The sequence below is a fragment of the Triticum dicoccoides genome, chromosome 7A (genome assembly GCF_002162155.2).
Source record: "Triticum dicoccoides isolate Atlit2015 ecotype Zavitan chromosome 7A, WEW_v2.0, whole genome shotgun sequence".
Lineage (NCBI taxonomy): Eukaryota > Viridiplantae > Streptophyta > Magnoliopsida > Poales > Poaceae > Triticum > Triticum dicoccoides.
Window position 1 is genome coordinate 598,766,501 of NC_041392.1, and position 19,661 is coordinate 598,786,161.

Genomic DNA, 19,661 nt, shown 5'->3' on the forward strand with positions numbered 1-19,661 from the left:
GCCAACGTCTATCACAATCACTAGTGGGACATCTCACATTCTACCTCTTCATCCTCGTTTTCCTCACGCTCTGCGGCATCCTGAAGCCCTCATGGCAAGCCATTGAAGGCTACGACTAGCTTGCCTTGCAGCTCGGCAAATGGGAGGCTGCCAGACTATGGCAGATGGCTTATTCTATGTGACGCTCATTTTCATGGTGTTTGGTGCCACCAAGAACCAGTTGTGTGTGCCACCGTTCAGGACCGACCAGCTTGACAACTATGGTGACCCTGAGGCCTCCTCCCTAGACCCTTAAGCACTAGGGACCCAACAACTGGCACTTGTGCATGGCTATGTGGGCCACCGGCCATTCACGAGTGATGACTCGATCGTCTCGTGGGGGGCTCCTAAGACCTCCTGCAATGCATTGGTGCTAAGGTGAGATGCTAACTGCATTAATTGTCTTGGCAACTAATGTCCCCAATGCATGGGTACTTAGCTTTTGTTGCTAAGCTTGGTTTAGTTAATTCTTTATCAATAAAACTCCTTCATGCATTGGTCAGGAGGTACTTTGCATAGGTTCACGTGCTTAGAACCGTTTCCTCCTGGGGCACCATAATGCTCTCTCTCCTCTTTAATAGCTTTGCCACATCATTTTTTGGCTTTTGAGGCATCCTTAGCATCCGTACACGGTGGAGCACCGGGAGAGGCCTAAGGCGCTACCTTCCGCGTGGAAGTAGCGCCGGTGCTCATACGCGCCCGAGCGGGCTACGACCCAGCAACACAACTTGCCTCCCGCTAGTCCTTGTTGGTTGTTTGCTAGTTTCTTTTTCGTTTTTGTGTTGTTGATGTGGTAGAAAAAAACTGTCAATTTTTTATTATTTATGAAACAATTTGTGAAATCAAATAAGGTTTAAGGATTTTATAAAAAAAATCATGCATTGGAGAAAACGTACATCGATTTTCGAAAAAAGTTCATCAATTTTGAAAAAAAGACACAAATTTGGAAAAAGTTAATCAAACTTAAAAAAATAATTGATTTGGAAAAAAATACTGACTTTTAAAAAAGTTCATTGATTTTTTTAAAAGAATCATCAATTTGAATAATGGTCACAAAAATTGAAAATTTTCGTCAATTGGAAAAAGTTCATCGATTTTGAAGAAAATTTTCACAAAGTTGAAACAATAAGTTCATGAATTTGATTTTTATGCGAATTTAAGGAAATAAATAAAAAAAAGAAAAAAAACAGGAAATAACTGCTTTTTAAGCGTTGCATATAAAAGAATAAAACAAGGAAACTAGCACAACCGGTCCGGCGACCAAGTTGTTTAGTGTTTTTCTTACTGAACCGAATGGTGCGCGCATGTTTTTTTGGGTTTAAAACATAAAGAAAAAAGTAAGTGGGCTGGCCCACAACGGAGGGAGTGTGTGCCAAGTTGCAGAATGCACTATAACGGGCGCACAAAGTTCCAACCATAGGAACGGGTGATTCCTATATGACGCTCGTTAGCGTCAAATCTTCGCAGCTTTTTTTTTTGAGAAAAAAAAATCTCCGCAGCTTCGCTCAGAGCGAGCAACCTGTCGCTCCCACTTGGGCCGGCCCAGCATTCGCTCCCCTCCTGTTTCTTCGTTGCGGTATCTTTGGGGAAACGTTCCGGTTTTGGGAACCTTCTGGAACGTTCCTGGCCTGTTTAGGGAACCTTCTAGAAGGTTCCCTGAAACGGTTTTTCCTTTTTTAACCATGTTTTATTCTATTTTTTATTTCATTTTTTCCTTTTCTCTGCTTTTTTTTGCTGTTTCTTTTCTCTGCTTTTCATTTTGTAGTATATAAAAGGTCCTCCGCGTATTAAAAAAAGGTTTGTTGTATATTAAGAAATTGTTCATCTTGTATTTTAAACTTGTTCATCGTATATTAAGAGATTGTTCAACATATACTACAAAATGTTCATTGTGTATTTTGAAAACTTGTTCATCGTATATTAAGAGATTGTTCAACATATACTACAAAATGTTAATTGTGTATTTTGAAAACTTGTTCATCATATATTAAGGGATTGTTCAATGTATACTACAAAATGTTCATTGTGTATTTTGAAAACTTGTTCGTCGTATATTAAGAGATTGTTCAATGTGTTCTTACAAATTGTTTGGCGTATATTACATAAATGTTCAATGTTCATTAAAATTTTGTTCAGACTATATAAAAAAATTGTTCATGTTTTCATTTTTTCACTTTTTTCAAAATTGTCCGTGTTTTAGAAGTTTTTCGAATTTTGAAAAGAAATTCGCGTTTCTGAAGAAATTTTGTTCACGCGAGGGCTCCGCCTTGTTTGCTATTAGTTAAGCATTTGCGCTATGATTTGGCTAAGAAGAGTGGCTAGCTCGACCGGTTACCAACTGTAGTTTGCGGCATGCCGGCGGGGGAGTTCAAGTCAAGGCCCCTGCTAAAATTCTTGTAAGTTCATGAATTCTAAAAAGTTTACAAATTTGGAAAAAGTTACGGTTTTGAGAAAAGTTTGTTACCAGCAAAAGTTCACAAATTCAAAAAAAATCATGAATTGAAAAGTTACGAATTTGATAAAAAAAATTGCAAATTTGAAAAATTCTAGAAAATTGAAAGCAAATCATGAATTTGAAAGAAGTTCGGGAATCTGACAAAAAGTGCACGAGTTTGCAAAACTATTTGCACATTTGGAACAAGTTCAAAAACTAGGGAAAAATCACGAATTTGAAAAAACATGAATTAGAAAACCAAAAAAAGAAAAGGGAAAAGGTAAAATACCAAAGGAAACCCGTCCTTAAAAAATAAGAGAAGAAATCACCCTAGAAAACAGGGGAACCTTCTTTATTTGAAAGGAAACTATATTCCATTACCAGGGCCGCCTCCAGAAATTCGAGGCCCCGGGCGAAAACCAAAATGTGGCCCAAAATTTTAAACAGTTCACATAACAGAAGAATTATTATGCGTAAAGCATATTGTCACTTTATTATATAATTGCAAGTCTGTTTTATTTGTACCTTGTTAGGCATATATCAACACTAATGTTAAAAAGTCAAAAGGGATTGCAAGCAATGAACAAACCTCATGTTCTACCAAAAAGGAGCATCTATCTAGTATTTCTTGAAATAAAATCTTCAATCATATCTTCGTTGCAAAAAGGACCTTCACTGGCAACATTACCATCATCAATTTATGCATCATGAGCCCTCAACCTCTGTTGCATCATCATCACGAGCATCACCAACATTAACATCTGTAGTTTGATTTGCAGAATTATATTGGGGGTCTTTCACCAAATATGTATCAAGGGAACCTGTTAGAGATTGAGCCTCCACTTCAAGTCTTTGTTTCTTCTTACGCTTTGCAGTACCAGTTTCATGCTTCCTAAGTCTAGTAGACATGATGAAGACTTAGAAAAAAATACCTAACAAATTATAAGTGATCATTGATCAAACAGAATCTAATTATTTTCTAATAGTAACAATCACCAGATGAATAGTTCATTCATATACAAGAAAATGAACTGAAAATAGAACCTTGCACTTGGAGATTAAAACACACTTCGTAGGTCCTGATTGAAGTGACGAACGAACCGTAGTCCACGGCTGTTGCGTCTTCATGCAGCAAGACAATCAGCAATAGGAATAGATCAGAGGTAACTGCGCTGGCGCCGGCACGACTGCTAGGGCCTTCGTCAATCCCCGATCGCCGCTCACGAGAGGCGAGACGCTGCTTGTTCGTCTGCAATCGCTAGAATCAGGCGATCTGTATCCAGTCTTGTCATCGTGCTATTGGGCCTCCAACCTTCTTCTCTGGAATTGTGTTATTTGGGCCTCCCGCACGTTAGTTTCCTACTTTCCTTATCTGGTTTTTGTAGCGATCTTTTAGCGGCAGGGAGGCATCATAGTATGAAGGGTTTTTCTCTCGACGGGAGCCCCACGATTTTGGGATCCCTGTGCGGTCGCTCACCTCGCTCCCCCTCATCGACGGGCCTGTCCATTACACATACGGGCCAACAAAATCGATGGCAACCGCTTCAGTTACAAAGCTTGGTAGCTTGGTACATCTGACAACCACATGCATATATCTGGCTCAACCAAACTCACGCCAGACGACGCTAGCTTATGGGAAGCTACATTACAGGATCTGGGACACCAGTTGATAAAAGCAGATTGAAAATAGTACAATATTTTAAACTTTGCTTCTCTGAACAGGGCACCGAAAACTGAATTATCGTAGGTGTCTTCATCGATAGCTTGTTTCAACACCAATGCATCCGTTTCAAAGATTACATTCCTGCATCCCAGCTCACTTGCTCTCTCTGCAGCATATAACATGGCAATTGTTTCTGCTTGAATTGCTTCATAGAGTCTTGACAATCTCCCTGCCCCTGTTGCTTCTACTCCTCTTTCAGAGTTTCTAATGATGAAACCCCATCATTCCTTCTTTGTCTCCTTTGTGAAGGCTCCATCTATATTGACTTTAGATAATTTTTCTCGAGCGGTTTCCAACAACTACCCTTGGTCGTTATTTTAGTACATTTCCTCTTGCAAAACTCGTCGAATTCTCTATCATGAATTTCCAGGGATTCTAGAATTTCAATTGTACTCCCTCCGTTCCTAAATATTTGTCTTTATACAGGGCCGCCTCCAGAAATTCGAGGCCCCGGGCGAAAACCAAAATGTGGCCCAAAATTTTAAACAGTTCACATAACAGAAGAATTATTATGCGTAAAGCATATTGTCACTTTATTATATAATTGCAAGTCTGTTTTATTTGTACCTTGTTAGGCATATATCAACACTAATGTTAAAAAGTCAAAAGGGATTGCAAGCAATGAACAAACCTCATGTTCTACCAAAAAGGAGCATCTGTCTAATATTTCTTGAAATAAAATCTTCAATCATATCTTCGTTGCAAAAAGGACCTTCACTGGCAACATTACCATCATCAATTTATGCATCATGAGCCTCAACCTCTGTTGCATCATCATCATGAGCATCACCAACATTAACATCTGTAGTTTGATTTGCAGAATTATATTGGGGGTCTTTCACCAAATATGTATCAAGGGAACCTATTAGAGATTGAGCCTCCACTACAAGTCTTTGTTTCTTCTTACGCTTTGTAGTACCAGTTTCATGCTTCCTAAGTCTAGTAGACATGATGAAGACTTAGAAAAAAATACCTAACAAATTATAAGTGATCATTGATCAAACAGAATCTAATTATTTTCTAATAGTAACAATCACCAGATGAATAGTTCATTCGTATACAAGAAAATGAACTGAAAATAGAACCTTGCACTTGGAGATTAAAACACACTTTGTAGGTCCTGATTGAAGTGACGAACGAACCGCAGTCCACGGCTGTTGCGTCTTCATGCAGCAAGACGACCAGCAATAGGAATAGATCGGAGGTAACTGCGCTGGCGCCGGCACGACTGCTAGGGCCTTCGTCAATCCCCGATCGCCGCTCGCGAGAGGCGAGACGCTGCTTGTTCGTCTGCAATCGCTGGAATCAGGCGATCTGTATCCAGTCTTGTCATCGTGCTATTGGGCCTCCAACCTTCTTCTCTGGAATTGTGTTATTTGGGCCTCCCGCACGTTAGTTTCCTACTTTCCTTATCTGGTTTTTGTAGCGATCTTTTAGCGGCAGGGAGGCATCATAGTACGAAGGGTTTTTCTCTCGACGGGGGCCCCACGATTTTGGGGTCCCTGTGCGGTCACTCACCTCGCTCCCCCTCATCGACGGGCCTGTCTTTATAGAGATTTCAACAAGTGACTATATACGGAGCAAAATGAGTGAATCTACACTCTAAAATATGTCTATACATCCATATGTGATAGTCCATTTGAAATCTATAAAAAGACAAATATTTAGAAACGGATGGAGTACTTCTTATAGCCTCCCCTTTATTAGCTTTATTTCTCTCATGCTACCAAAGCCACATAAGAATACTTGTTGTTGCACTCTTTCTCTGATCAAGCTTAAAAATTTGAATGAGCACATCTTTCGGACTACAACAAACGCTAAGATTTTTCCTTATATCCTCCGTCTGAGCCGCTCTCCGGATGTGCTTCACCTGTTTGCATTTGAAGAAGGTGTACCCTCCATCCTCATGAGTACGTAAACATACTGGACACCATGGTTCTGCTTTAACTCCTCCATGAATTAGTTTTTGTCTCAGAGCAGACCGTTTCTCGCCATTCTCTATAAAAAGTGCAAGATTTTTGCCGGTAGCGAAAGCCTCCATATTTTCTCCCACTCAAAAGGTAAGTGGTCAGCTGTTGTGCCAGATGCAGAGGCAATACCGTGGATAGACTTCCTTGCATCTGTTTCAATGGCCACTCGATAAGCTGATTTCACAGAAAATAAACCCATTTTATCAAAGTGCCACGCAAGTGTTCGACGTGATTTTGTACTAAAGAAAGCAGAAACTTTGAATACTTTTTGTAGGTATACACAGGAAAGAATATATATGTATGCTCGCAGACTAGTGCATGCATGCATTGACCTGATCTCTTGAGTATGTACGTGGTGCATGGCAAAAATTGCCTACGTACTACATGCAGGCATCCGACCTACTAGAGCGGCAACTCGCACGTCTAGGAGCGCAATACATACCGGAGTACGCAGCGGCCGCCACGACCGGCATGTATAACTATGTACAAAAATACCTGTATACCGGCCAGCAAGCGCGCGCACATACTCGAATACCCGTACAAACAGTTCAAAATAAGATGAAAATGGATGAACATCCAGGACGGCCGAAGTCACATGTTTGGCAAATGCACTGACCCACCTGCAGTCAGTTGAAAACTAACTAAATACGTACGTGTTATTTTCTTTTGCAGGAGTGTGGGTCAAGAAGATCAGTCGAAGGGATAAACATACGAAGAAGATCAACATGTTTCCATCCATATCGCTTCCAGGAAAATCGGGAGGTTACGGGCGCGGAGGGCTTCACCTCCTGCCTATAAATAGATGCTCAAGCAAATGGGGCACGGGGGGAGAAACCGCCCAAGGCCGCCGCCATTCGCCAACGCACACGAGATCCATCCACGCCATCACGCCGCAAGGCTACCGCATCCATTGATCACGCACATACGTCCAGAAAAAAGACCTGCTAGCACCACATCCATCCATTCGTCACCGGAGCACACAACCGGCGATCAGGCACACATCCATCATAACTCACGCACGGGAGAGATCCATCCATCCTTCACGCAACACAACATCTATCTATTCTACCACGCACACATCCATTCATCCCCGGCAAACCACTTTGCAAAACACCAGAGGCAAATCACATCTTGCAGGAATTAACGCAGCCGCAACGGAGATCGGCGGCCATCCATGCAAGAGCGGCAAGGACTTCGACGATATGAACACCAAGCTCATGTTGCCTGATGGTGAGATGATCGTCTAATTACTTTTTCTTTTGTTTCTCTCCCTGCCATCCAGCATGTGTGCACTACACCTAGAGTATGTGCCAGACATCGGAGACGACGACGCTTGTGTGATCGCTTTGTCGCCGCCGTCGAAGACGACTTCACTAGACCAGAAAAACTGCACCGACATCGTTGGGGTTTGTCTACGCCAAGCCGTTCATTTTCAGGTGTCATGTTCTTGGCTGGAGATTACTCGGGAGCAGCCGGAGCTCTCCAACGACGCAGCCCAACCGCTAGCCCCGGCGCCCTACCATCGCAGCCTTCATGGCGCTTGGTGAACACCCCCACGGTGTACAGGTCGCGACACACAGATGGCGACGAACAGGGCCACGGTGAACAGGTTTATGGCAAAGGGTACACTGGCGTACATGCTTGGCATCACACTCTTGGATGAGACGGCGTGGCGGAATCGAAGCTCGCTGACGATGCAGCCCGAGACCCGCTTTTTTCATCACGGCATACAGGTTTCACATTACACTCTTGGAGGAGACGGCATGGCGGAACCGGAGCTCGCCGACAACGCAGCCCGAGACCCGCCTTTCCCATCACGACATACAGGTCCTTGGTGGAACCAATATCCGCAACGACGGGTCTAAGACCGGTTCCTCCTTCATAAGGCCCGCATCCCCGATGAACAGGTCAATGGCATACAGATCCTTTACTGAACTAAAGATTGCAACAACGCTGTCCAAGACCGGTCCCTCCTTCGAGAGGCGCACCCATCATGGCGGACAGGTCCTTGGTGTACAGGTCCATGGCTTCGCCGGCGCACAGGTCACTCTTTCGCGTAGTACCAGCCCAAGGCGATGCGGCCTTTGCGACACCACTTTCCATGGCCCCGTGAGGCGGCGCCTTTGCCTTGGCAGACCGCCAAATACTTGGCGTCTAGCGAAGATGAGGCGCCAACCACCCTGGCCATGCCAATATGAGCGTGTGTCAGTTTATTTTACACTGATGCCGGTCTCCCCAAACCATTACTCCCGCAAGGCGTAGCTCCTTGAACACCCCGATGAAGCAACAGGTCATCAAGATGTCTGAGCCGACCGCGACCCATGCTACCCCAACACCAACTACTCCAACGTCGCAAAAACCGACGAGGCACGACGGCGAGGGCGGGCGTCGCCACCACAAAGGCCACACTACTTGCGGCGCGTGTACCGGCGAGGACACGGGCTCTGCCGCCGCCCACACACACCACCATCATCATACATGGAGAACGCGAAGCGAAGACGACGAAGACGACCATGCAGCTTAATCGGAGGTATCTCGCGGAGCAACCCGCGGGAGTAATTAACCGGGAGCCTTCCGAGGCCCCGGGAACCAGGAGACCGCGATCGCCATAGTCAGGCTGGCCGCGCTAGTAGGCCACGGAGCGCACTTTTTGTTTACGAGATCTTGTACTTTTGTTTCTACAATGAGATTAATGAAATACTCGTTTCCCGCATCCTTTTCTTTGTGTACTACGGTACACTGGCACGCCCGCAAATTTTCTTTTCTTCTTTTCCCCGGCGCAAGAGAGAAATACGCTCCCCTTCCCTTCTCGCGGAGTCCCTAGATGATTTTTCTCGTGTCAAACAGCAAGCCAGTCCTCGTTGCCTTCGCCGATTGGTATTTGCAGAATTTCCTCTCCGTCTTCCTCATTAAATGTTTCTTTTATTAGGTCCTCATCCCAGTCACCGTCTACTGGGTTAATTAGGTCCGAGACTTTGTGGAGGATAGCATTCCTTCTTTGGGGAATAGCTAGTTTTCTACTCTGGCCTCATGGGATCCATGGGTTGTTCCATATGTTCACCTTCTCACCATTGCCTATTCTCCGGATTACTCCTTCTCTTAGCAGTTCAACTCCTTTAAGGACGCTTCTTTATGAATAAGACATGCCATCCTTTGGCACTGCTCTAATAACTGACCTGATGGGTAGTATTTTTTTTTAGGGTCTGATGGGTAGTATTTAGCAGATAGAACTCTAGCGCAAAGAGAGTTGGGCGCATTTGCTAACCTCCATGCTTGCCTTGCCAACATGGCTTTATTAAACACATGGAGACATCTGAAACCTAGCCCTCCATCCTTCTTTGGTAGCATCATATGTTCCCGACTAACCCAATGGATTTTATGTTCTTTGTCCATATTGCTCCATCAGTATCTGCAGATCATTTCACTAATTTGGTTACATAAAGTCTTGGTCAGATCAAAACATGCCATTGCAAAGACCGAAACTGTTTGGGCTACGGCCTTTATTAGAATCTTTTTACCTGCCGTTGAGAGCATTTTTCTTCCCATCCCTAAATTTTCCTCCAAATTTTGTCTTTGAGGTAGGCAAATGCTTTTTCTTTTGATCTTCCATGTACACTAGCAGCCCTAAATACTTCTCTGTTCTTCCCTCCTTTGTAATATGCAATGCTGACATGATCATATTCTTCTGCTGATGCTAGGTATTCTTGCTAAATATTATGGTAGATTTCTCTGTATTGATTACTTGACCCGGGCAACTAGCATATGACCCTAGGATATGACTTATCTCTATTGCAGTCCTATTTTCAACTTTGAAGAGCAGTTTCTTGAAGGTACCCAAAACTGGTTGGAAGAGACTATATGAGCTGATCCGTTTAAACAATCTGCACAATGCGTATGGTACTGTTTGTACTCTATATAAGCGCAACGACTATTTCTCGCCTTAAGCGAGTCGAGAGGAAATCTCGCGTTGAGTTTTTTCGGTCGTGGTTGTTACGGGCCGGCCCATGAACTCATTTTTTGAGGCGCTTGGGATGAATCGATCCTAGGACCTGCTTGTTCCTTCGAGGCACTGCTAGCCACTACGCCAACATCTTCTTCGTGAACAATATGTGGTCGTGAACTACTAGAAGAAGGAAAGCAAGCCGGTTTTTCACGCCGGTCCATTTTCTTTTTCCTGTTTTTACTGGGGTTTTTCTTTCTTTTCTTTCTTCATTTTTATTTGGTTTTCTCTGGGTTTTTTTTCCCCATTTATTTTTTTGCTTTTCTTATTTATTTTCTCCGATTTTTTGTTATTATTTTTGTTTCGTCCATTTTTTTATCTTTTTCCTTTTCTTACATATTATCCTTGTTTCATTCTTCGGTTTTTTGTTACTTTCTTGGTTTTCAATGCTTTTTTGTATTATTTTATTTTGTTTCTTTTCTTTTTTCTTCTCCGGTTTTTTGTTTTGTTTTCATTCTTTCTGCATTTTTCTCTTCTGTTATATTTCTTATTTTCCTTTTTCTTGGGTTTATGTTAGTTTCGTTTGTGGCTTTTTATTTGTTTGTTTTCTTCCCTTCTTTTGTTTTCATTCTATACTTTTTGTATATGTCAACAAGATTTTTCTAATGCATGTTTAACATCTTTCTATTACAAATTTAACATTTCTTAATACATGGTCAACATATTTTCTATAGACTTTTAAAAAAAATCAAATGCTTGATTAACATTTTTCAGATACAAGATTAACATGTTTGAATACATGGTCAGCATTTTCCCTACACACACTTTTTAAACCTTTCAAATGCTTGACTAACATTTTTTCAACAGTAGATTAACATTTTCTATCACATGGCCAAGATTTTTTCTATGCACATTTAACATTCTTTCAAATGCTTGATTAACATTTTCTAAATGCAATACTAACATTCTTTTAACACATGGTCAACATTTTTTTCTATACACACTCAACATTTTCCAAATGCTTGATTAACATAATTGTTCAACATTTTTAAAATGCTAGATTAACATTTTTTGTATACATAATCAACAATTTTATTCATTTTTTAATACATGATCAACATTTTTCTGGTGGTGACCCCGTGGAGACAATGGCACATTTCGCTTCAAACAGCTGCCAGAATGGGCTGGGCCAGCACGGACCACAAACCTTCGGCGTTCTTTTCACATTTTTTATTTCGTTTCTTGCTTTATTTTTTATTTTGCTTATATTTCAAAATATTCTATATAGAAATCACTTTATATATATATATATATATATATATATATATATATATATATATATATATATATTAGAAATCACTTTACACATAAATTTGAAAAATGTTAATCGCACATTTGCCAAATGTTTCTAATGTAACGAAATTGTACAGTGTGTATAGGAGAAGGTAGACATATGTAGCAAAATTATTAATTATGTCTTTGAAATATGTTAAACATGTATATACAAAATGTTTCTGATGTATACAAAAATGTATAATGTGATGGAAAAGTTGACATAAATAATTATGTGTTTTAAATTTGTTAATTATGTATGTAAAAAATGTTCATAATGTATACAAAAAATGTATAATGTGTATGAAAAAGTAGAAATAAAAATATAGGTTTCTAAAAATATTAATCAAGTACTTGAAAAATGTTAAACAGGCCCACGGCTTGGCGACCGCGTTCGGCATGCTGACGTTGGCCCATGGGCGTTTCCATAGTACATTTCTTTGCCAACACGATGCTTTATCAACATAGGAGGGCGCATAAAAAAATTCAACATAGGGTGCCGAGGGGCAACCTGCTCACGAGGGTATTGGAGGTGCTCGTCGCCATCTTCCGGAATAGAAACACCGAGTTCACACATGACGACCGGGGCTTCTACAAGATTGCAGAACTAGGTCTATCATTTGTGGCAGAGCCAAGATCAAGGGTTTTGGTTGCTGGAAGAGATACCGCGCGATTACCGCATTTCTCGATACCCGTCGAGAAAAGTAAATACCGGCAGAAAAAGTCAAACTATTTGAAATGTTATAATTTGAAGGACGCATGAATAATTAAGTCTGATCGTAAATATCACCCTCCTAGGCATGCAACTCAAAGTCCCGTGTTCGACTCCCAGCGGTTGTACCCCCACCCATCGGTAAATTTGTGGTATGATATTTGTGGTTTAGTGTTCGGTTGAAAGGAGAGAGAGAATGACAAAACTCCCCTGAGTTTGTCTCTAAAATACCAAAATTAGGACGTCCAGACAGTTTCACGACCGAGATCCTCATTGGATTGCAAAAGCAAACATAAGTTATCCTAACACCACATGCGAGAGTTTGACGGGTCTCCGTTGAAGATGCCTTTATCTCCTACTCCCTCCGTCCCAAAATAAGTGTCTTGGGACGGAGGGAGTGTATTTGTTGAAAATCATAGCACTATATCACTAAGCTACTGATGCCAAAATGCGGATTGTGATTTTGTTATAATGCTCAATACCACACGACTCCTGTCGTGCCCACCACCTCTCCAGAACTGGATCGGCCATAGCGTAGGAAGATTCCAGCCCACGTACGTACACGTCGCCAGCCACCCTGCAGGCACACATGCTAGACTAGAACTAGACTAGATCCATGCAGCAGCTGAACTGTCGAAGAATATAGTACCATACCACCTTGCTCGCTCTCACGCACTCACACTAGTTCACTCTCGCAGCGGCTAGCCTCGCTCTCGCGCGCAGGATGCGGAGCGGTGTCGGCGCGCGCCTTCTGTCACAGGCGGTGGCCATCGCCATCGCCGTGGCCGTCGCCTGCTGCATGACCGCCGCGCCCTCGTCGGCGCAGGGGACGACGACGCCCGCGGACGCCCGCGGCGCGGTGCCGTCGTGCGCGTCGAAGCTCGTGACGTGCGCGGGCTACCTGAACATCACCGACACGCCGCCGGAGTCGTGCTGCGACCCGCTCAAGGAGGCGGCGGCCACGCAGGCGGCGTGCATGTGCGCCATCCTCATGAACAGGGCCGCGCTGCAGGCGTTCGGCGTGGCGCCGGAGCAGGGGGTGCTCCTCGCCAAGCGCTGCGGCGTCACCACCGACGCGTCCACCTGCGCCAAGTACAGCGCCGGCGCCGGTAAGTTCGCCCGCTTTCCGAGCTCTCGTCAATCATCATCATCATTATCATTGCCGACAGGGTCGATGGTTGGTTTAGCGCCTAGCGCGGCACGCACGTACGTCCAAGCTGATCTGAAACTTAATTATTTGTTTGTCAGAAACAGTAGTACTTGGATCAGATCAAGCTGGGTTGTTTCCTTACTCGAAAATTTGTCGTTTCATGCACCTGACCTGAGCCAGCCATTTGTCTCTCTTAAAAATCTTTACCATCAATCTGTACTTTGCAGTGGTACTACTGTAGTTAACAGCATGCAAAAAAGGTAATCTGCCGGTTGCAGAAGAGCTGAGGGTAGAGAAATGGGTGTCAAAGTTTGGATCTTCGTCAGACCAGAACCACAATCATCTTCCGCTGCAATTGTGCATACGCAAGATCTCTTCATTGATGATCTGATCTGATCTTATCTCAACTGATACGACCAATCATGCCATAATTAGGTTGATTTGTACAACGGCGTGCTGAGCAATGCTGATTTTAACTCTCTTTTGCAGATGCTGGCACTGCAGGTAGCACAGCTGCTTCTTCAGCATCCACGGGAACTGCTGCTTCTACAGGTAATTTGAGTTCAGACAACAATCTTAGTGCTGTCTAGGATGATCAGAAGTAGAGAAACTTACAAATTTCTAGTCTCGCTAGAATAACTTTAAAAATTACTGCCTTAAAACACCGGGAAAATGTACACATGAAACCAACATAATGATGGCAGAGATGTTCTTTCAATTGGTAGCCTGAACCTCTCTTCTGAAACCATCTCAAACTTAACTGACCTTTGTTCTGAAAGGAAACTTAACTGAATTTCTACTGCCAGTAACCCACCCTTCTGTTCTTCTGCAGTTGCCAAGCCAACGGCAAGTGGAGGAACCACGCATCCCCTGAGCTTGATCGCCGCATCTTCATTTGTAGGCTTCAGTTTCATCTGGTGGATGATCATGGCGTAGTAAGAGAGTATGAACTGTTATGTAAAAAAAAAAACTGTATCGTCTCAATAAACATAACTATCTGGTTGTCACTTCGTTCCGTAAATTTTACTGCATGTGCCTTTGTACATGGCCTACGCATCCCATTCTGTATGCCTATCTAGGTTACAATTGTCATTAAATGAGAACGAAGGGTAGATTGTTTAGAAGGGAGAGACGGAACAATGAAGAACATAACAGAGCATGTCTACTTCGAAAACACATCATAATTGCAAACACATAACTAGCGCAAATCACCAAGTAGAAGTCTAGGGCCAAAAACCAATGAGAGAAAAGACCTTCTATTCACTTCAAAAGAGACATGTTTTATTTGATACAATAATTTCAACAGGTCACAAATTAGCGGCAAAGGGTGAACCTTTTCTCCACATTCCGATTAATCATCAGCCATCACTCCCTACTTCGGCTTTTATGTTCACGGTGGTGATGTTTGGACCTGTTGTTGTCCTTCTTTCTCTCTCGGTTGCTGCTATTGTTCTTTTCTTGTTTTATGTGCTTGTGCTTCGAGGTGGATGGCTCCTCGTCTGAGGATTTAGATCTCAAAAATAGTGGCTTCTCTGGACCATAAACTCGGCGCTTCCGGTCTTCTTTCACTCCTGCGTCCGGACTTGCTGAATTGTCTTGCCTACCGCATGGAGGCTTGAGGTATGGACCGGGCTCATCCATTCTAGAACCAATGGCTCCTCGTCCGCGCTTCACCCTAACAAAAAAATTGTGTGTTTAGTGAAAATTGGAGCAGATAGATGGCCTATGCATATGCAGACACAAATGTATAGGCTAACCACATTTCTTAGTACAATGAGAACATTGTAAGACTATGATCATGGAAAGTACAAATAATATCAGAAAGATCAGATCTTCAATTAATATCGGATTTTCTCTCACTATTTAATTTCTCCTGTGTTGTTTACGGATACTGTAACTGACCTTGATCGAAGAAACTCTTCGATTTCATCATCGCCTAGCCCATCCTCCCGGCCCGAATAAGAACTGCTATGTGAATCCCTCGACGAAGATGATGCACCAGCACCATATGGTCTGTCTCGCTGGATCTTAGAGACAGGGCTCTGGTCTCTTGAGTCGTTCTTCCGTTTCAGGGATCTCGAGTCAATTCGACCACTGGTTCTGGCTTTCATCTTTGATTCCAGCTCCATTTCCTTCTCCCTGGCACGCCACATCTCATTAACCTCCACAACTCGATTTGCTGCAGACAAACAGAGAAATTTTATTTCGACGAGAAAGTTCCAAACTGGATTTCTAACGGCAATTCTCAACAAAGTAGTATCTTGTTTCAAATGAAAGTTTTTGGATATGAGCACTAGCAATTTTTTTTACTAAGACATGTCATTTGCAATATAACTGCTTTTAGTTAGTAAATCATATTAGCTGGGCACTGAGAATAACCAACAGATACCAATGAATCATATTAACATCGAACAAAAGCAAGGAGAAGCCAACCGACCTTGCTGAACGCCAAGAACGGTGGCGGCAAGGAACCGCGAGTTGGGGCGGTGCCTCACGTTAGGTTTCTGCAGATAGGCGTGCACCCCTTCCTTCTCCGCCTGCATCCGCAGCCTCCGGGCCTCCTCGAGGAGCAACGCCGCAAGGCGATTCTCCGTCCCCAAATCCATCGTCCAGCCGCGAAGGCAAGCCCTGTCTGGAGAGGAGAGGAGAGCCTCGGTGCCCGTGCGGGCCTCGGCGACAGCGGCCGTGCACGCGTCGCCCGGCGGCGACGGACGGCGAGAAGCCCAGCCGCCGGGAGGATTTTGGACGCGTCTAGAAATTCCGGTGGCGATTGGGGACAAGAGACCTCGATTGCTTCCTTCTGTTTTGTGATCGATTCCACCGATTCCTGCTGGGCTTCCGCTTCCGTATCCGGCTCGTGCTGGGTTGCTGTTTTCTTGTATGGGCCTCCACTAGCCCATGTAACCGAGCCCACGCCTAGCAGCATTCCCTAAGCCCGAGCGCCATGCTTCCGTTCCGGCAACGCAACCCACCGGAGGAATTCTCATCTGGAGGAGAAAGAAACTCGTCCGCCCCCAAATCGACGACGGGCACCAGATGCGGCCGCCGTCGCCGCCGCGGCCGCTGGCCTTCCCAACGCTGGACTCGCTCGCGGCGTACCTCCGGCCGCGCCTCCCGGGCCCGGCGCTCGCCTCCTGGGGATCCGCGCCGGGGACCAAGAACCTGCTCAACCTCTTCCTGGAGCTCTCCTGCGGCGACTGCACGCTGCTGCCCGCGGCCTCCTCCCCGCCGGCCCTCGTCGTGCGCGCCGTCCACGTCGCCACCGTGCGCATCCGCAACCGCCGGGGCGCGCTCCTCGTGGAGACCCGCCAGCTGCTCTCCGATGGCACGCTCCGCCGCCGGGCCGCGCGGCCGCTCTCCGAGAAGATGCGCCCCGGGGAGACGCCGGAGGCCGCCGCGGCCCGCGCCGTCGTCGAGGAGCTCGGCGAGCGCGCCCGCGTCCGGATCCTGGGGGCGGCCCCGGAGCCGCGCGTGGAGGAGCGGGAGTCCGTCTCGTACCCGGGGCTCCCCGCCAGGTACGTGCTGCACGCGGTGGACGCGGAGCTCGTGGAGGGCGTCCCGGAGGAGGGCGAGTTCGACACGGAGGAGGCCGGCGAGGGCGAGGGCCACGACGGCGGCGGCGCGGCCATCACCGTGAAGCGGCACTACTGGTCATGGGTCGACGACGAGGAGGCCCGCGGCGAGGCCGCCCCGGCCGCGTCGCCGGTGCGCAGTAGGAACTAATATGTGCTGTTATCATGTTGTGTTTGGTTAATTTATTTTTATCACTTCATCGGCTTGCGATATCATGTAATACTCCAGTATGTTTCTTGCGCTCTGCTCTGCAGTGTTCATAGTACCACGGATCTCTTTGCAACCCCACAGTTAGTCACTCTCTGTCTCTGCACCGCAGGGATGTCGAAGTGTTTCTTCCGCACTCAGGTCTGTTTGTTTGAGCTTCGAGACCAGATTCAGCTTTGCCAGTGAACCTGAATCTGAAAGTTGAAACAAACAGTTGTATATCAAATCAGCATTACCAGTGAAGCTGAATTTGTTAGCATCCAGGCCATTTCCAATACAATTGTCTAACACATCTCAAAGTGTACTTCAAGCGAGTCCACAAATAATAAACCAATCAAAGCTGAAACAAACATGACTCGCTCTGCCTACTCCTACATAACGGAAGAATCTGCAACTGCTTAGGCCATCTCTAACGGCGACCCTCAAACCGCCCGCATATGTCTGCATCGAGCTGTCCGGACCGTGGAAGACATCCAACGCGGTCCTGTATCAGTTCGTGGCGCGGTCCGGACCATGATTTTTCCGCAAATCAGAACCAAATGGGGGGAGGGGGTGCGGGAGTTCGGAGTTCGGACACGCTAAACGTCGCGCTCTAATCCCCTGGCCCACCCAAAAGGAAAGCGGAGCCCGCGCTTTTTGTACCAACCTGCACTGTTTCCGCGCCAAAACCTCCACTCTCGTCTTCCATCCCCCGCCGCTCTTCACCTAATTCCCGTCCTTTTTTCCCACCCTTTTCTTCCTTCCGTCGCCGACGCATGGAACCAGGCTGTTGGAGATGGAGGTGACTGCGGTGCCGGATGATCCGAGCATCACGCTCACCTGGAAGATCAGCTCGGCTACGTGGCAAACTCGTCGTGTGAAAGCGAAGGCCGCAAAGGAGGAGAATCTCAAGAAGCGAATGGTCGCCAGTGGGTGTGGTGGTGGCGGTGGAGGTGGTGCTCGTGCCAGAGGGTGCGGTACCCAGACGGGCGCGCCCACAGTATAGACGGCGCCGGGGCCGGGGCCTTTCAAGCCTCTGTACTTCTACGCCGCCAAGCAGCTCAGAACCCCCGCCGGGAAGGTGCCTTACACCATCGACGTAAACGCGTCGCCGCTCTTCTCCGAGTATTCTTCGTCGTAGCTCGTCCGGGCGTGGACGACATGTGGAGAGCAAATGGGTGCATGCACGCTGTTCGCGCCAATGCCTAGAGCAGGGGATCCGGCGTACGAGGACCCCCGACAGGGAGATGCTCGACATCATCCATGACGGAGGCGAAGGAGGAGGATGTGGCTATGAGGACGGGCGGGTGGAAGACTCTGATCTGACCCAGTCCGGCAACTACCAGCAGCAACAGTTTCCTATAGCCAGACGGGCACACAATAGTCCTACACCTGGACCGGTGTGGGCACACAACAAGAGTAGCACAAGGCTGTCGAACAGCAACACCATGAGGGGAAGGATGGCGAGGACGATGATCCGAATGATAGAGCCGGCGATCCAAAGAAGAAGGGTAGATGAGAAAGCTTCAACATGCGGGAGGACGAGCCGTTGTGCTATCCATGGTTGGCCACTAGCCTCGATCTGATCCATGGCATGTAGCAAAAGGGCACAACATTTTGGAACAACATTTACATTTGGTTACACGAACACAAGCATTTTGCCCCGTACTTCGACGCGGTCATCCACAACCGTGAATCAAAGTCCGTCAACAATCGATGGTACTCCATCCAAGAGGCCATGTCCAAGTATTGCGGGCACTTGAAGCATCTCGTCGCACGGTGGCCTAGCGGTGCACAAATCACCAATCAAGTAAGTTGATCACTAGCCGAACATGCTTATTTTTTTGCTCACTAGCCGATCATGCTTAGTTTGTTGCTCACTAGCCAGGCATGCTTAGTTTTGTTGTTCACTAGCCGGACATGCTTAGTTTTGTTGCTCACTAGCCGGACATGCTTAGTTTTGTTCCTCGCTAGCCGGATATGCATTGTTGACATTGTTTCACTTTGTAGCCTTCTCGTGCTTGTTTGGTGTACAAGAAGTGGGAGAAGAAAAACTTCACCGTCATATATTGTTGTTTGAAATTGAATGGGCAACCCAAGTGAAACCTTTTCATAGCCAAAACTGTCGCCCAAGCCACCGAGGAAGAAACCAGTAACACTACTGACCCACCCCAAGAACCGCCGAAGAAGGTGAGAAATTTTTTATAGGGGAAGAAGTGGGAGGAGGAGAGGGCGAAGCGAGAAGGTGCGGCGGCCATGCTGGCGGAGAGGTTCGAGGACATCTTGTCAAAGAAGGAGGAGGCATGTGTGAAGTGCTCGGACCTCAAGGAGGAGAAAAGGCGGAGAGGTTCACATTGTTGATGGAGGCGATGGACAAGAAGCTCAAGCTTGAAGAGAGAAGGACCATGATCGAAGAGAGGAAGACCGCGCTGGAGGAAAAGAAGTTGAAGATCACCGCCAATGCAGATGACGCCAAGGTGTTGACCTTGAATCTGGACTCTTTGGATGTCGATGCAAGAATGATCTGTGCAATCCGTCCGCTATGAGATGTTGAAGGGGCAGAAAAATCAGTTGGTAGCGGCAGCCGATGAGGACGAGGCGA

At 45.8% G+C, this 19,661-nt stretch overlaps 3 protein-coding genes across 4 annotated transcripts; 2 read left to right on the forward strand and 1 right to left on the reverse strand.

The window, feature by feature from the left end:
- The first annotated feature begins 12,634 nt into the window (after window positions 1–12,634).
- LOC119330064 (lipid transfer-like protein VAS) lies at window positions 12,635–14,345 on the forward strand. The gene is made up of 3 exons (XM_037603174.1): window positions 12,635–13,259; window positions 13,790–13,852; window positions 14,133–14,345. The coding sequence occupies exons 1-3, from the start codon at window positions 12,875–12,877 to the stop codon at window positions 14,234–14,236; spliced, it is 552 nt and encodes a 183-aa protein (XP_037459071.1). The 5' UTR covers window positions 12,635–12,874; the 3' UTR covers window positions 14,237–14,345.
- On the reverse strand, window positions 14,084–16,071 carry LOC119330062. Of its 2 annotated transcripts, XM_037603172.1 has the most exons (4): window positions 15,738–16,071; window positions 15,203–15,479; window positions 14,634–14,975; window positions 14,084–14,214 (listed from the first exon to the last, which is right to left on the reverse strand). In XM_037603172.1, the coding sequence occupies exons 1-3, from the start codon at window positions 15,904–15,906 to the stop codon at window positions 14,666–14,668; spliced, it is 756 nt and encodes a 251-aa protein (XP_037459069.1). In that variant the 5' UTR covers window positions 15,907–16,071; the 3' UTR covers window positions 14,084–14,214; window positions 14,634–14,665. The 2 variants fall into 2 exon arrangements, with proteins under 2 accessions (XP_037459069.1, XP_037459068.1); XM_037603171.1 differs by lacking the exon at window positions 14,084–14,214 and having other exon boundaries at window positions 14,485–14,975; window positions 15,738–16,070.
- A 232-nt stretch (window positions 16,072–16,303) lies between these two features.
- LOC119330063 lies at window positions 16,304–17,339 on the forward strand. The gene has a single exon (XM_037603173.1). The coding sequence runs from the start codon at window positions 16,337–16,339 to the stop codon at window positions 17,021–17,023; it is 687 nt and encodes a 228-aa protein (XP_037459070.1). The 5' UTR covers window positions 16,304–16,336; the 3' UTR covers window positions 17,024–17,339.
- Window positions 17,340–19,661: the final 2,322 nt, after the last annotated feature.

Coding starts and splice junctions, on each gene's coding strand:
- LOC119330062 (XM_037603172.1), bottom strand. CDS start 15,906: ATGGATTTGGGGACGGAGAATCGCCTTGCGGCGTTGCTCCTCGAGGAG. Junction 15,480..15,737: donor CGTTCTTGGCGTTCAGCAAG/GTCGGTTGGCTT, acceptor GTTTGTCTGCAG/CAAATCGAGTTGTGGAGGTT. Junction 14,976..15,202: donor GAAGAGTTTCTTCGATCAAG/GTCAGTTACAGT, acceptor TTTTTTTGTTAG/GGTGAAGCGCGGACGAGGAG.
- LOC119330064 (XM_037603174.1), top strand. CDS start 12,875: ATGCGGAGCGGTGTCGGCGCGCGCCTTCTGTCACAGGCGGTGGCCATC. Junction 13,260..13,789: donor CAAGTACAGCGCCGGCGCCG/GTAAGTTCGCCC, acceptor TCTCTTTTGCAG/ATGCTGGCACTGCAGGTAGC. Junction 13,853..14,132: donor GGGAACTGCTGCTTCTACAG/GTAATTTGAGTT, acceptor GTTCTTCTGCAG/TTGCCAAGCCAACGGCAAGT.
- LOC119330063 (XM_037603173.1), top strand. CDS start 16,337: ATGCGGCCGCCGTCGCCGCCGCGGCCGCTGGCCTTCCCAACGCTGGAC.